We start from the raw sequence: 15,715 nt of genomic DNA, 5'->3' as shown, positions 1-15,715 counted from the left end.
TTCCTTTTTATGCGAACGTTCAGGCTAACGTGACATATGGCATGTACTATTACATAACGACCGAATTTGACCGCGCGAAACATGACTCTCGCCTTGCAGCATATGGAAGTGTTGTGTTACAACGGTTTGAATTTACAAAGGTTTGTATGGGAATGCAACGGCTTTGCTTGAAAAGCCAATTATTCTTATATTTTGTGAATAAAATCGACTTACCCTGTTGCTGTGTTGTGTTCTTTGTTGTTTGCCAGCTCCTCGGGCCGATCTAACACGATTTCGGCGAGTTATCGTTCTGTGGGTTTCCACTACTTGGGCGGCCTGTGGTCTATCACAAAACCAAGAACCCAATCGGAGCAAAAATTTGTATGAATATTAGTTTTCAGCTGCTCTTATACATCATTAAAGTAAAATCTCAGGAAGATCAATAGTTTTGTAGTTTGAAGTTTAGTGACGTCAGGTGAAAACCAGCTATTACCGTAAATCGAAACATAATGCTGTAGCCGCGGGCCCGCGGCCGGAACATGTCAAGCGCGTGGCAGATTGGACAGCTAGCTGGCGACAACACGCCGCCACGTGCAGGTAAAATTTGCGACGAAGCAGATCTTGAACAAATCACAAATCGTGGACTCAGTTAGCACTGAGTATAGTTTTTAAATTGCCCTCCCTGAAAGGGAAGTTTAATTCAGGCAAATCTCTGGTTTGTCATGAATGGTTTGCATAGGAGAAGTTGCGAGACAAATAAGAGGCTACCAACCGCAGACCCTTTTTTTTCTTTTTTTTTTGTTACGGGAAGCAATGGTGAGAAGGTCGTAATAAAGAAGCTATTAGGTGAGGACGATCAGGAATAGCGTCTTTTCATCAAAGAAGCAAAAATACTCCATGGGATTAAAAGTGAACACATTGATTGTCAGGTTTAAAGCTGTGTGCATCAGCGACAACAAGAAATTATTATTTTTCTTTTTTCTGGGGGGGGGGGGGGGGAGGAGAGAGGCAATTATTCGAAGATCTGTGGCTTTTAGCATTAGCCTTTAAGAGCGGTTTGTTTTACAGTTTTTTCATTTCCCCCCACTCCTCCCCTTATCCTAAGGGATTTATAGTTGCGTCTTTTACGATTTTGGGTAATATTCCGCCGTTCCGTGATTTCGGGTTATTTTCCAACGTTCCATCTTTTAGGATTTGGGGCGATTTTCTGCCGTTCCCCCGTTCCGCGTCATTCTGTCTTGTAAGATTTCGGGTGATTTTCCACCGTTCCGTCATTCCTTCTTTTAGGACGGTGTGATTTTCCGCCGTTCCATCTTTTAGGATTTTGGGTGATTTTCCACCTTTCCGTCATTACGTCTATGCGGGTGATTTTTCGCCGTTCCATCATTCCACCCTTCCATACGCGCTCTTCTTTTTTGCACCCAGCCCAGGCCCCTGTTTGCACCAGACTCGAATATTGTTCGCTCGAATATTGTTTGGAATCGGTGGAAAAGTACTATGAAGGCAAGATCCATGAGACTGAGCCTGCACCAAGGAACGGCAATGTAAAAATACTGTCTACTTTTATTCATCAGGGGAAATTTCTGAAATTTTCGAATCGGTAGCACGTAGTTTGTGGACGATGAACAAGCACGCGATTGCAAATGTTTGGTTATATTTGTGCTTCCAGCTTAGAATAATGTAAGTAATAAATACGTATTTTTACAAATTACCTTTTACGCTTAAACGTTACCAGTTACTGCGAAAATATTTAGCACGAAATATAACTGTAAATATTCTTGTGAATCTAAGGAAACTGGCGCCGTCACACAACGTATCAACAAATCGTAGTTTATACAGGGAACCTCATCATTGGCATAGACTTTGACACTATAATATATCTGTCTGTAAAACCTCGGTTGTTGATGAAAAAATGTTGATTTCAGCAATAGACAGAGGTTGAAATCCAGTTAGTGAAATCATGTAAGGTATATACAGTCGAACCTCCGGTTGCGACCACCTCTCCTCAGCGACCAGTTTTCCAATATACCAAAATTTTCCGAGTCAAATCACTATATTTGGAACCTCTTGTAAGCGACCACCTCTCGTAAGCGATAGCGACCACTTTTAGAGCTAAAAGTTTGAATTTTCCCTTTGTTTTTAACCTCCCGTAAGCGACCGCTTGACAGATAATGGAGCGACAAATGGTTAATAAGGTGTTGTAACATTGTCACATTCTTCGGTAGTACAAGAGACAGAAATTTCTCAGTGGGAAGAACCGGATTTTTTTCTCGAAATTGACTTTTACATGAATAAAAGGGGTTAAGTCTCGGCAGTTACCATATTCTAATGAGGAAAAATTTGGACCCATTATGGTCTAAGCTCTCGTAAGTGACCACCTCCCATAAGCGACCACCTAGGTTTGACATTTTGGGTTGTCGCTTACGGGAGGTTCCACTGTATATTAAAATGACGGCGTTGAACGCACTCATAATAGTTTATAACTATACTGTACTCTAGGGGCCTAGCGTGCGGCAACAAGTATAAGCTTTCTATTGTTTTTTAGTACCAATTATTGTCTTGTAATTAGTGTACTTGTATTATTTTCTATAGTGTTTGTAAGCCAAAGCTGTAAGTAAGTAGCGTACTGTAAGTTTGTTGTACGTCTGGTGTAGATTGTTATGCGTAGATACGTGATCTGTAGACTGCTTTTGACTGTTTTGTAACTGTAGTGATTGTTGCAATTGTTTGAGCAATAAAATAATAATAAAAATATAATTCCCTTAAATATACCGAGGTTTTGCGCACGTAACACGTAATCTGCGTTATTTCAACCGGGAACGCCTCTCGGCTTATCACGTGATTAAAACTTATGAGTGGCAGCTGCCATTAACCAGGCAGGAACATAAACAAACTCAGGCACCATCCACGCCACGGAAGGGTACATCACCTGAAAGTAAAACTTGACTTGGCGAATGGATAATGGCTGAACTCCTAAAAGGAATAAAAGAATTTCCATCGTTACATGTCATTCCAATGATATTTCACATATGGGTGGATGGGGTTTTGAAAATCGAAATTAAATTTCAAGTTATCATCAATACCCAGCCGAGGCATATTTAATACGAACTTCACTGGCCTTTTCCTAACCTTGTCTCGTGACATGTTAATAGTTTAAAAAATATCTCGTTGTGGTCGAAGAACGAATAGAATCCAGAAACCTGAAGAGCATAGGGAAATTTTTGATTATGCGAATTTTGAAACCAGTGATGTTTAATTATCAGATTGTATCCATGGTGATTGGAAACATTGGCAAAACTTGTCATCCTGCGCTCTTTTTTCGAACAAATCTTCAATTTTTGACACTATCAAACTACCATAAAAATTTTCATTAAGACATCAAGTCTAAGAATTGATAGCCATTTGTAATATCCATCAGCCGCTCCACGTCTGCTTTTTTTTTGTTATTGGCAGTCAAAAAGTAGGGTAAGGAACAGAGCTCCCTAAATGGTGGTATATCAGCATATCTGGGCTAATGACTAAGCATGAGGTCAAGATGGCTGGATATTGGCTCAGTTCTGTTTTTGGCGTGTTTATGGACCGGCACACAGTCGAGGTCCATGAAGACCCCAACAAAATAAACTTTACCAATATCCAGCCATCTCGACCGAGGGTTTACTTCTTTTTGCCAACTCACGGAGTTAGCCATACTGTTTTTGGGTCATGCGTTTTTTGAATTGTCCACACCCCACCAAAATAAGAATCATGGCTCAATCAAATTCGTCTTAATTGACACTTAGGGCGCGTTTCTTTAAGAAAATCCAAGATTGGATTCTTAAATCCGAAAGAATCCGAAGACGGATTTTGCGTTTCTTAACTAAACAGATCAATCCAAGATCTCTTGGATCGTAGATTTAAGAATCCAATCTTCGATTTTCTTAAAGAAACGCACCCTTAATTATACCAACACACCTCCGACATCTTTGAAGCCATATTCTCTGGCCAACTCAGCCACTATCAAAATACGACCGCTCTTCTTCATGATGTTGGGATCTAATGGATAAAAAGAAACTATAATCACTGCCGGCGTTTTTAACGAGAGTCAATTTTTGTGGCTCCATCAAAACAAGACCTTTTCTTTTCATGTGTCAGAATAAAGACATCCGATCAACACAACGGCAGGCTGCTCTCCAGTTAATATGTAATAGCCTTAGTCTGTCTGTCTGTCTATCTGTTTGTTTATCTGTCCATGTGTCTATGTCTGTCTGTCTCTCAGTCAGTGAGTCACTGAGTCAGTGCATCAGTGTGTCAGTGAGTCAGTGAGCCAGTCAGTGAGACAGTCAGTGTGTCAGTGAGTCAGTGAGCCAGTCAGTGAGACAGTCAGTGTGTCAGTGAGTCAGTGAGTCAGTGAGTCAGTGAGTCAGTCAGTGAGTCAGTGAGTCAGTCAGTGAGTCAGTGAGTCAGTCAGTGAGTCAGTGAGTCAGTGAGTCAGTGAGTCAGTGAGTCAGTGCGTCAGTGAGTCAGTCAGTGAGTCAGTGAGTCAGTGCGTCAGTGCGTCAGTGAGTCAGTGAGTCAGTCAGTGAGTCAATAGTAATCATAGTTTATTGCGCCTTACTCTCCAAAGGGAGGTATTGGTCTAAATACAACTACGGTTTAAACATTAACTAACAAAAATACAAAATATAAACATTTACCATATCCATACACAATTAATTAGAAAAAATCATAACGCTTATTACATTTGTGAACCAAGAATCTCTTTCCTTTTTTGAAACATTGAATGGATATATTTTTCTATAATTTTGGATGTAACAGTGTTTTCTGCTCTAAGTAAATACTTTGTCTTCTCGTTATCACTCAAACTACAGTAATGGGTGTCAGCGTTTGAAATATGTGAGTGCAGTCAAGCAGTGAATGAGTGAGTGAGTGAGTGAGTGAGTGAGTGAGTGAGTGAGTGAGTCAGTCAGTCAGCCAGTCAATCAGTCAGTCAGTCAGCCAGTCAGTCAGTGAGTCAGTGAGTCAGTGAGTCAGTGAGTCAGTGAGTCAGTGAGTCAGTGAGTCAGCCAGTCAGTGAGTCAGTGAGTGAGTCAGTGAGTCAGTGAGTCAATGAGTGAGTGAGTGAGTGAGTGAGTGAGTCAGTCAGTCAGTCAGTCAGTCAGTGAGCTAGTGAGTGAGTGAGTGAGTGAGTGAGTCGGTCAGTGAGTGAGTGAGTGAGTGAGTCGGTCAGTGAGTGAGTGAGTGAGTGAGTGAGTGAGTCGGTCAGTGAGTGAGTGAATCAGTGAGTGAGTCAGTGAGTCAGTGAGTCAGTGAGTCAGTGAGTCAGTGAGTCAGTGAGTGACTGAGTGAGTGAGTGAGTGAGTGAGTCAGTCAGTGAGTTAGTGAGTGAGTCAGTGAGTCAGTGAGTCAGTGAGTGAGTGAGCCAGTGAGTGAGTCAGGGAGTGAGTGAGTGAGTGAGTCAGTCAGTCAGTCAGTGAGTCAGTGAGTCAGTCAGTCAGTGAGTCAGTATAGTACAGTATAGTAGTATAGTATATCTTTATTGCGCCTTACTCTCCAAAGGGAGGTATTGGTCTGTTTACAATAAAGGTTTAACATTAACTAGTACAATAAGAAATAACATTCACTTGATTCTTTTATAATTCAAATAAAATTAAATAAAAATTATAATGCTCATTTCGTTTGTAAGTTGAGAATCTCTTTTCTTTTTTTAAACATTAAGTTGATATATTTATCTATTATTTTTGATGTAACTCTATTGTCAGCTCTGAGTAAGTACTTAGTTTTCTCGTTATCGCTCAGATTTGCGTAAAGTGCATCTTTGTTTGAAATGTGAGAATGGAGCTCAACTCTCATGGTAGCGTACCCCTGGCAATACATCAAGAAATGCTGTTTGTGTTCTACGCAATTTTCTTTGCATACAAAGCATGTTCTTTCCTCTACTGGGATTAATGCTCCTTTATTTTCATATTTTCCAGTTTGTATTCGTAATGTGTGACATCCTAACCTAAGCCTTGTCAGGCTAATTCTGTGTGCTGAGTTTATAACCGTTTTCAGGTAATTTTCAAATTGATAACTCTTTTTAACTTCCTTGTCGGTCAGTGAGTGAGTGAGTGAGTGAGTGAGTGAGTGAGTGAGTGAGTGAGTGAGTGAGTGAGTGAGTGAGTGAGTGAGTGAGTGTGTGAGTGAGTGAGTCAGTGAGTCAGTGAGTCAGTGAGTCAGTGAGTCAGTGAGTCAGTGAGTCAGTGAGTCAGTGAGTCAGTGAGTGAATGAGTGAGTGAGTCAGTCAGTCAGTCAGTCAGTGAGTTAGTGAGTGAGTGAGTGAGTGAGTGACTGAGTGACTGAGTGAGTCAGTGAGTCAGTCAGTCAGTCAGTCAGTGAGTCAGTCAGTGAGTGAGTCAGTCAGTCAGTCAGTTAGTCATGGTTCATTTATTTACATTAAAAATACTGACAAGGAATTTCAACACAAAATGCAAAAGTACCTGCTGCAAGCCAAGCAACAGCTTTGCCAGAATAAGTTATATCTTCACCGTCCTTGAACATTCGGGCTTCTTCACTCTGCTAAATTATGCAAATAAAACAAAGAGGAAATAACACACTTTTTGCAATCTTCTTCCCACAACAATAAAACACCTTATCATACCATATGGAAGTGGTCACGAGGTGGGGTGGAGTGTAAAATTCTAGCTGGAAGAGGTCCTAAATAGACGCGATTTTCCAGCTTCTGGTGACTTATACCAGCACAGCCTAATGGTAATAACTTGGTAATAACTTTCATTCACTTCCATTCAGGAGCAAATTTGTACGCTGGTAAGAGTTTTCACCGTTAGATCACTCAGCGTAATTCAAAGCAAGTTGGTCTTGTTTAAAGTGACCAAGAGTGCTCTTAATCTGAGCATGATTGCTGGGTGAAATGTCTTTTTATTTCATACCAAAGATCACCTTTTCATCCTCAGCAGCCTTGTCAAGCACCAATTCTTGGATCAGTTCAGTCTTTACAGGTCCAGGCCACAGTGAAACACATGCCACATTGTGTTTTCGTAGTTCAACAGCCATATCTGCAGCCATTCTGTCATTCTGAGTGAAAGGAGTAAGTTTTCAGACACTTTCTTTGCGCAAATGCCTCTTACTCGGCTCTAATTGTATTGATCTTCTTAACCCTTTAAGCCCAAGATGAACAGCCATTTTTTCGAAATCAACAAATAGAGGTTCCCTGCCTGTGTATTATATATCATTTGAAAGCTACTTAAGTCACCTTAGTTAGAAAATGAGATCAGCAGCTATGAAGGCTGTTGTCATTTTGAGAGAAATGAGGTTAAAATGCAAAAGTGTCGTAGGTTTACCCCTAAACTATATCTTATTTTGCAGCTCTTAGTACTTGGCATAATGTGCAGTAAGTCTTAGATCCCATGTGCACCTCAAAAAAGAAATAGAAAAATTGTGGGGGTGGTCAACCATATCCTGGATGAGAGGGAAATTCAGACCGTCAAAAAATCTCATTCTTTAATGACAGGGGCTTCGATATTTTCGAGACACTTTTTTTATTTCTGGCATTCGTTAAGTCATAGCTCATAATTTTATGAAAAGTAGGTCACGTGATGGCTTAGCTGCAAAGGGCCTATGACTTTTGTTAAGCCAGTGTATATCCCACAGATACTGAAAATATTTTTCAAACACTCACTGCTGCTTTGCCAACACCATATGCAACATTAAACAGATAATGCAGTCCTCCAGAAGATGACACATTGACAATGAGCCCCTGTTTTGCTGGAACCATCATCTTGGCTGCGTAGCAGGCAGCAACATAATTGGACCTTTTGGGTAGAAAATAATGTATACTAAGTGCCTATAGTTACCATCTGATCAGAATACAACTATACTGAGAAAGGTTAAATGTGACTACTTTCAAAACATTTTGTGGGGGGGGGGGGGGAGAGAGAGAATGGTAAAACTACTGGCACTGCAGTGTTCTCATAAACAAAGGAACTGTTCTATCTGTCAATTTTTTTTCAGATGTTACACAGAAGGAGGAGGTACGGTTAGCCTAATGCATGGTTAGAATAACATTACTATTAGCTTACAAGTGACAAACTTGGTAAATAAATATATCTCTTACCTCAAGCCTACATTATTTACTTCATCCCACGTGTTCACAGGCTAACAATAAACAAATTACAGCATCACATTAAGACTTATATGGAGAGATATCAGGGTGGTGCTTTAGAAGTGCTGGGTGACACAGGCAACTAAACTATTGCCTTTGGGTGACAGGAAAAACTTACTTTTTTCATATAAGCTTAAGTACTAGGTACCCAGGATTTTATGCTTGGGAATCTTTGGGCTTCTCATAATTTTTCTCAGACCACAGCCTTGGATATATACTTCCAAGAATGAGTATGTGGTAAGAATACTGCACACATGAAGATTTTATCAAATTTTTTAACCATTGACAATGGGGTTGTTAGGAAGGGGGCATGATGGGATGCTAAACTAAGTTTGAAACAGCATTTTCCCATTTCAATGTGAAGGTGGCTGATGCAATGCCACATTATTCTTCTGGCACAAGTTAAAAACAAATTCATTCAACATGTGAAACGTGAAATTTGTAAACTACCTTTCTTGAGCAATTCAACTGAATTAGTTCTTTCAAGGTGCTGTGGTCATGTACAATTTTCAAGCTGCAGGGACTTTAATTTTCTACCCTGTTACACGTAAGTGATTGTTCATTGTATAATGAGTCATGCAAAAAAAAGAAAAAAAAGGACAGATGCCACTGGTAGCCTTCTCTCACATTTAATTTAAATTTTAACCTCTAGGAACTGTCCTACTTACCAGCTCATAAAATGGTTTCCCTTCACCCTCAAATAATGCCTGAGTTGATCATGAAAAAAGAAGAGAAAAAAGTTAATTTACTTGTACAAGGAATTTCCAATAAATTTATTATTTTACTTAACAAATGAAGAAGCTTAAGTCCAAGCCACGTTTTACACTGTGATAAAACAAGACGGGCATTTGAGAAGACAAGGAAATGTAGAAAACATGAGCTGCAGGCAAGTGTTTTCTACATTTCTCGAGTGTTCTCAAATGTCCGGAGTGTTTCATCACAGTGTAATACACGGCTTAGGCTTCTTTGTTAGCTTTATGATATAGAGGTAATGTGGCGAAAAACAATAAAACACCCTTTTCTATGTTTTATAGTCTGATAAAACATGGGTTTTTGACCAATCAGAGTGCACACAGGGTCCTATCTATATTATACTACTTGATGGTACATGTACATGCAACAGCTCATAGACCTCTTGAGTTCATAAAATCTATTGTTGAATGTTCTCGTATACTAAGACTTTAAAACATGCAAGTGTAAGACTGTGAGGGGTTTGTGAATAGAGCGGTTTTTGAAAAGTACATTGGTTTTGCATCAGCTACGCAGCTACATGTATTTATAATTAATTCCTGCAATAATTTAATTGTTAAATCAAATTGTAGTTTACTTGCAGGTTTGATTTGTCTAATGGACAGTGACTCTACATCCTTGTGATTGGATACAGTGATAACAGTACTTGGGTTTGGTTAACTGACAATACTAAATTGAAAGCTGCTCTCAACTATTAATTAACAGTAATTATAATTTTATACATAATTATCATTATTATTACCGGAACTCCTTTGTAGGCATTGTTCACAAGAACATCCAATCGTCCATTTTGTTCTCGACTAACTTTGTCAAACAACCGTTTCACTTCTTCATCATTGCCATGATCACATTTAACTGGAATACATTGACCAGAACTTCCTTGACCTATCTGAAAAATCAAACTTTTTTTAGTAACAAAATGCAAATAATGAACTCCTCTGGTGAACTTCTTAAGAAATGTTGACTTGACAAAGTTTTCAGAGAAAGGGTATGTTAATTCTAGAGGACTTCCTTATACTATAGACAGCTTGCAGGTCTGCCATCCTTCCTGTATGGCTTTCAACAGCTTTTCTAACCTTATCCAGACTAAGGGGGTGGTGGGAAGTAAAGGGGGCAACCTTTGTGACTTAATCTGGAACTTAATTGAGGTTGCCCCACCTTGGTCTAAGAAGATCAAAACAGCCTGGCCTCTGAAAAATTAGTCAGATTTAAAAGAAAAACCACCTCCCACTGCCCAAACACCCCTTCCTCCCACCCCTTCCTCCCCTCCCCCCCACCCCTGCCAGGGAAGGAAGAGGGAGGAGTCTGGAACTAGAAGGCCTGGAACACCAGCAACATTGTCATGGAGACTGGAAACAATAAGACATGGAACCTTACAAAGTCAACACAGTGGCATTTCATTCATATTCAGTGTTATTAAAGAAATGGTATTAATAGATCTCTATTTGCAAAAACAATGTTAATTTTTCAGAAAAAAATGTTACCTTTCCCGTCCTCGAACATTTTTCTTTCTTGGAAAATATTTAATATTTTGGCTGCTCAGATGATGCAAAGGAAAATAACAGATGGGTGCCTAATAAAAAAGCGAATAATCTACCAACAATAAAATCAACACATGTAATACTTTGAACAAAGCTATTTACCTCTTCAGCTGTTTGCCTCAGTGATCCTGGTTTCCCCTCTGCAGTATCAAGAGTCCTCCCTGTTAATGAGGAAAAAAAATCCAGGAAAAATGTTTACTGAATAAATGATGCCCCTTTCTGAAAAAGACAGTCCAGTGCCAATGGCCCAAACCCTTGCAACAGCATTAAAGTCTTATTATCAATGATGTAAGATGAACTTGAGATGACAAGCTAATCCATTACTCATAACCTCCAGTGTCTTCAGCAGGTTGCCTCAGTCCTACAGAAGAATTTACTGACACCCATTAATATATTGCACACCAGTGTCATACTGGAGGGGCCGGGGATAGGGGTTGGAGACTGGGAGAATAGGGGCAACGCAACAGGGGGTAAGAGAGACAGGAAAGGAAAGGGCAGGAAGAGGAAGGTCTAAGAGAATGGGTAGCAAGAAAGGAAATATAATGCAAAATGCTAACTTCCTCTTTTTAGTGCAGAGTGCACTATTGGGATGGTTATGGGGGTTGCCTGCCGCTAAGGAACTAAGGCACTATGGCGCTATGGCGCTATGGCCCTATGGCGCTAAGGTGTAAACTTTAATGTTTGTTTAATTAATTAATTTCAATTAATTAATTAGTCTAGAGGCAAGGAAGTAGTGGGAGTAGGGTGGGAAAGGTACATGTGTACTCTACGTAAAACACATTCTATCGCCGCCGCTTAACTTTGAACATCGCAAAGCTATATATTTGTTTCAGGTAACCCCTTGCTCTCCTTGTGGTACCATTCTCCTTAGAAGAAAACTAATTTGTCCTAAACGCATGCGTAGATTAGTTAGGGTTCGTGGCTTCTATATTAGGTGAAGGATACATTGCATACGGAATCACGCACAAATGTTGAGTGGTTTTCCTTATGGTAGAGCTCAACATGTAAGACGCATGCGTTCTAGCATTGTTAGTGTTATACACTATCTTTACACGCAGTATTTTATATATCGTGTCATGTGACCAAGGACGGCAGTTATTTTTCAAGTAGGGCCAATTGTCCCTTTTTATTGCAAAAGTGAAACGTTACTGTGGCTGCGTAGCTTTTAGAATTACAAACAGGTCGGTTCAACAAATATCATCTGCTGTTTTCAATCTACAATAGTGTGCTTGTCAGGGTTCAAATTTATTGCTTCTCCTTAGCGACTTGCTTATTTCTTGCCTTAATTGTGTCTGTAAGAGAGACCAAAAAGTTCTCAAGTTAGTGGCTTTAATACTCCGCAAATTGTAAATTTGTAACAAAAGAAACCAGGAAAATGCTCAAATATTGCTGCAGACGCCGTGGCACCTAATGAAAGTTCAAATTAATTTAATCAGTCTTTGAGGAGACTCATTCATATCGGCCAAGTAGCGCTGTTTATCTTCAATACTTTTCGTTGAAAAGCTTCTCAGCCATCAATATCATTGTGTGTTAATTTTGAATTGTTTTATTGTTAACAACAAAGGTGGCAACAGAAAAAGAAAGTGGTATTTCGTGACTATCTGATAATTAAATTAGTTCTTGTTCATCGGTAAAAATTTGCATTTTTAGTAAAACATCGTCTCTGTTCCGTTTCTTCATCACTACATCAGATATTTAACTTTCTTTCATTTATCTCCAAAAAACAAGGACATCTTCTGTATGTTTTGGAGAAAACAGGGGTTTCATATTACATGGCTTTGCGAGGAAAACAAAAGTATCAAGTTACAAAGTTGGCGTGAAGAGCTAAATTGTCACGTTTGCTGCTTCAGCGTATTGTTGAATTTAAAATGAACGAAAATCAACTTAAAGCACCAGTAGTAATTAATTTGTGCGTAATGTTTGGACCTTGAATGAAAATACAACCTTGAAACATACACACTGCAAAGGGGAAAGGCCGTAGCAGACTACCAAGGTAGACACAAACCGGAAGTGAACCGAGCAGGGGTGAGTACTTATGGGACTACTGTATCAGAGCTATCAATTGCGCTCTGCACTATCTGAGATTGTCTCACTAGTTTTTTGTTAGTGTTAGAATATTATAAAAACATGAACCCAAAGTCATATAATTGTAATTGCACTCATAGCATCCTCTGAGGCCTTGGGCAAATTTTATCTCTGATCAAAATTCATGCTCTTAAGCTAAAGAAACCAGCCTTAACACACCCTTTCATGTAGACTTGCCACAAGTCGACCTTTTCTTAATCCTTGACTTATTTATCTCCCTTGAACAAAGCGAGGGGGTAATCTTCAAAGAACGAAGTCACAAGGGTGAGTACAAGGGATGTAAGTCGCGAGAGGTCGACCTTTCCAACAGCGAAACCAAGAGGCCAGGGTAGAATTATTGGAAAGGACTTTTAGAAAGTCTACCTTTTGTGGTGTTGACATCATACATTGTAGGTCATTAAATGTCAAATGGCATGGCATGGTACAGCCTGGTAGCAATGCAATAAAGGACGGGAGTCTGGAGAAACACGAATGAGGTGGGAGAGCAGGCAAAGGGAAGAGGGAGATTCTGACCTCCCTGCCCCACCCCACCATGTAGAGAGATGCAATATATAAGTATGACCCAAAATATATATAAACATGACCCATGGAGTCCAACATCTCACAGCTTATGGAGTCCAATGTCACTACTGACATCTTCCCAGAGGCTGGTACCTGGACAGGTACTCCTTCTGGCCCCCTCTTGACAAGGTTTCCTTCATATGTGAAAGACGCTACATTTAAAATTAGATCTGTAGGGTACAAAATTGTAGCTCGTAATAGTTTAGACATTCTCATTATCACTTAACCAATCAATAAAATGTTTAGCAATATTTACTTACTTTTATACAATACAAATGTGTATAGCTTTGACCAGAAAACACACGTACATTAAGGTCATTTTTGATGTTGATATTGGTTGCTACAGCAGTGTCAATTTAATTGGTAAAAGATAAAATCCATACCCTATATATATATATGCTAAGTGTGATTGATTAGGTTATGTTTTTGACATATTTATTAACTTTTGTCTCCCTAACAAAAGAACCATTCCAACATATTTTTAAAACAATTCTGTAGACCTGTGGGGCTTGGTTAGATGATAAATTTGAACTAACCTGTGATGTAAACAGTAGCTCCTGCCTTAGCCAGAATCAAGGCAATACCCTTGCCAACACCGCGTGATGCCCCTGTCACAATGCACACCTTTCCTGCCAGTGAAGGGAGCTCCAAAGCCATGCTTGATGAATTACTGAATCAAAAAAATAGCCAAACACAGCTGGTTTAAATGTGTTGTTCAGTTAAAAGTATAAGAAAAATACACTCCCAAGAAAGTAACTTTGGTTCTGTGGAAGCTAAAGGGTGGGCTATTGTGGCAAAGCTTGATTTGGTTAGGGTGGACCCATTTGTCTGACTCCCAGATCCTGGTTTAGACAATATTAAGAATTTTTGTGAGATGGAAAGGATGTAAATCTCTAAAAAACACATAGCTTCCTTGTTTAATATAAGATCTATTACGATACCTTTTGTGAAAAAGCACAGCCCTTTTTCAGAACCCCTGACGAGTATATAGGTTATTAATTATTTTTAGTGCCAGCGGTTTTCCAGTTATAATCAACATATATATAATATCTGCAAGCTTACATGCCCTTAGCTGGAGAACGTATTAATGAAAATAATATAAAAATAATAAATAAATAATAATAAATAATACATAATATTTTAAGAGGAGATCTCCAATCACCATAGGGTGGTTTTCAGGAGGGTCCTCTGAGATGCCATATATAGATTTAGCCAAGCCTAAAAGCGGAGCTCATGATTACAAAAACTAACCATAAAGAAAAAAGAGAATATGCTTTTCTTGGATCACTGTGTGGTTTTGTTATTTTTTCCAATTAATTTTAACAAACTGATGAGATGATTGTGCAAGGAATATGTTGGAAAAAAAGTCAACAACATGCCAGGGGTTAACTGGCGCCAAAATTTTGCCCTTGTGAGCATTCCCTCCTTCTCCCCAGAGTAATAACCTGGCTTGAGCCAGTGATTCCAATGGAAAAAACAGTCTCTGGTCAGCAGCCCACTTAAAAGAAAAACACATGACCTCAATGAGGTCTAAACCTGAGCCCATGATATGGTCATGTGATACTGGTCAGCAGATAGCTTGTTTTGACAGCTGTCAATTAACCATAACATGGATGCTCAAAATCAAAGATGTAGCTATGGTAATGGTGCTACTCTCTTATTTTTCAAGGTATAGGCATATATGGATGGGCATACGGACTGACGTACGCACGGACAGTCACGTGACAACCAAATTTTTTTTAGATCGATGCGTAACCAAATTTCGAAGGTATGGTGCTCCGTTCGCGCGCCCAGGAGCTCCAATATAAACCAATCGGTACTTCGAGACTTTCTTAGCCTTGAAAAAATCGACGCTGCGAGTCAGCTTTGTGAAAAAAATCGAGACTGCGAGAAGCACATAGGTCTTGCGCTAGGGGAACATCCAAAAAATCTGAGAATAATTTTGGTAGAAGTGTACTTCTGTCTTTTCTTCTATTGGTTTGCGTTGACACATTTTACAATTGGCGTGAGATCAAAGGTGTAAAATTTAAGGCCACATAAAGGGGCGGTGAGTCTCGCAAAATTTTCGCCGAATTTCACGGGTCCCGCGGTCTCGTTTGTTTTAGCGGTTACGACCTTTCAGTCGTAGTGCAGAAACACCGCCTAGGGTTACGTAATGGTGAAAAAGTATTGGAGAATTTTAAAAGCTGTTATGTGTGTGCCTTCCAAACTGTTATATCGAATAAATGAAGGATTAAAACCGAGATTAAAACTGCGCTCGAAAAATTTGAGGTAATGAAATGAGATTTACAAAATTTTGAGAACTGCATTCGGGAAAATAAGCTCGAAAAAAGCAGTTGAATTCCGCCTAACCGCAACGTTTAAGCTTATGCTCCAAATCCGTACCTGTTTGCATAGTATAGCTCCGGAATAGACAAATAGAACATATGTAACCGAAACAGACACTTCCTACCTCGATTTCTTTCCAAGTTCACCTCAGAAGGAAGAGCGTAGTCCACAGCACGACAGGTCTACTCAGTCACGAAATGTTCTGGATAACCTATTGCACTTGCGCGGGTACTGTCGGGAACAGAAAATAGGTGTTAGGTCACCCCAGCACCCCTGCCCTAGCTAGCAATGGGCTTTCTGATTATCGACAACCGTCGTGACACTGTCAGAGGAC

At 39.6% G+C, this 15,715-nt stretch overlaps 1 protein-coding gene across 2 annotated transcripts; it reads right to left on the bottom strand.

The window, feature by feature from the left end:
* Positions 1–1,616: 1,616 nt before the first annotated feature.
* On the bottom strand, positions 1,617–15,625 carry LOC110049693 (dehydrogenase/reductase SDR family member 1-like). Of its 2 annotated transcripts, none has more exons than XM_020755504.2 (11): positions 15,506–15,625; positions 13,590–13,723; positions 10,510–10,568; positions 9,609–9,755; positions 8,785–8,823; positions 8,069–8,109; positions 7,634–7,766; positions 6,895–7,029; positions 6,435–6,513; positions 3,931–4,011; positions 1,617–2,952 (listed from the first exon to the last, which is right to left on the bottom strand). In XM_020755504.2, exons 2-11 carry the CDS (start codon positions 13,708–13,710, stop codon positions 2,822–2,824), a joined length of 966 nt encoding a protein of 321 aa, XP_020611163.2. In that variant the 5' UTR covers positions 13,711–13,723; positions 15,506–15,625; the 3' UTR covers positions 1,617–2,821. The 2 variants fall into 2 exon arrangements, with proteins under 2 accessions (XP_020611163.2, XP_020611165.2); XM_020755506.2 differs by having other exon boundaries at positions 6,435–6,510.
* Between the last annotated feature and the right edge of the window lie 90 nt (positions 15,626–15,715).

The sequence above is a fragment of the Orbicella faveolata genome, unplaced genomic scaffold, assembly GCF_042242905.1.
Source record: "Orbicella faveolata isolate gen_17 unplaced genomic scaffold, um_ofav_v1 contig_3, whole genome shotgun sequence".
NCBI lineage: Eukaryota > Metazoa > Cnidaria > Anthozoa > Scleractinia > Merulinidae > Orbicella > Orbicella faveolata.
Note: the sequence above shows the minus strand (reverse complement) of the source record. Positions and strands in the feature narration are given on the sequence as shown.

Coding starts and splice junctions, on each gene's coding strand:
- LOC110049693 (XM_020755504.2), bottom strand. CDS start 13,710: ATGGCTTTGGAGCTCCCTTCACTGGCAGGAAAGGTGTGCATTGTGACA. Junction 6,514..6,894: donor AGGCTGCTGAGGATGAAAAG/GTGATCTTTGGT, acceptor TGCATAATTTAG/CAGAGTGAAGAAGCCCGAAT. Junction 2,953..3,930: donor TGGCTTCAAAGATGTCGGAG/GTGTGTTGGTAT, acceptor TATTCCTTTTAG/GAGTTCAGCCATTATCCATT.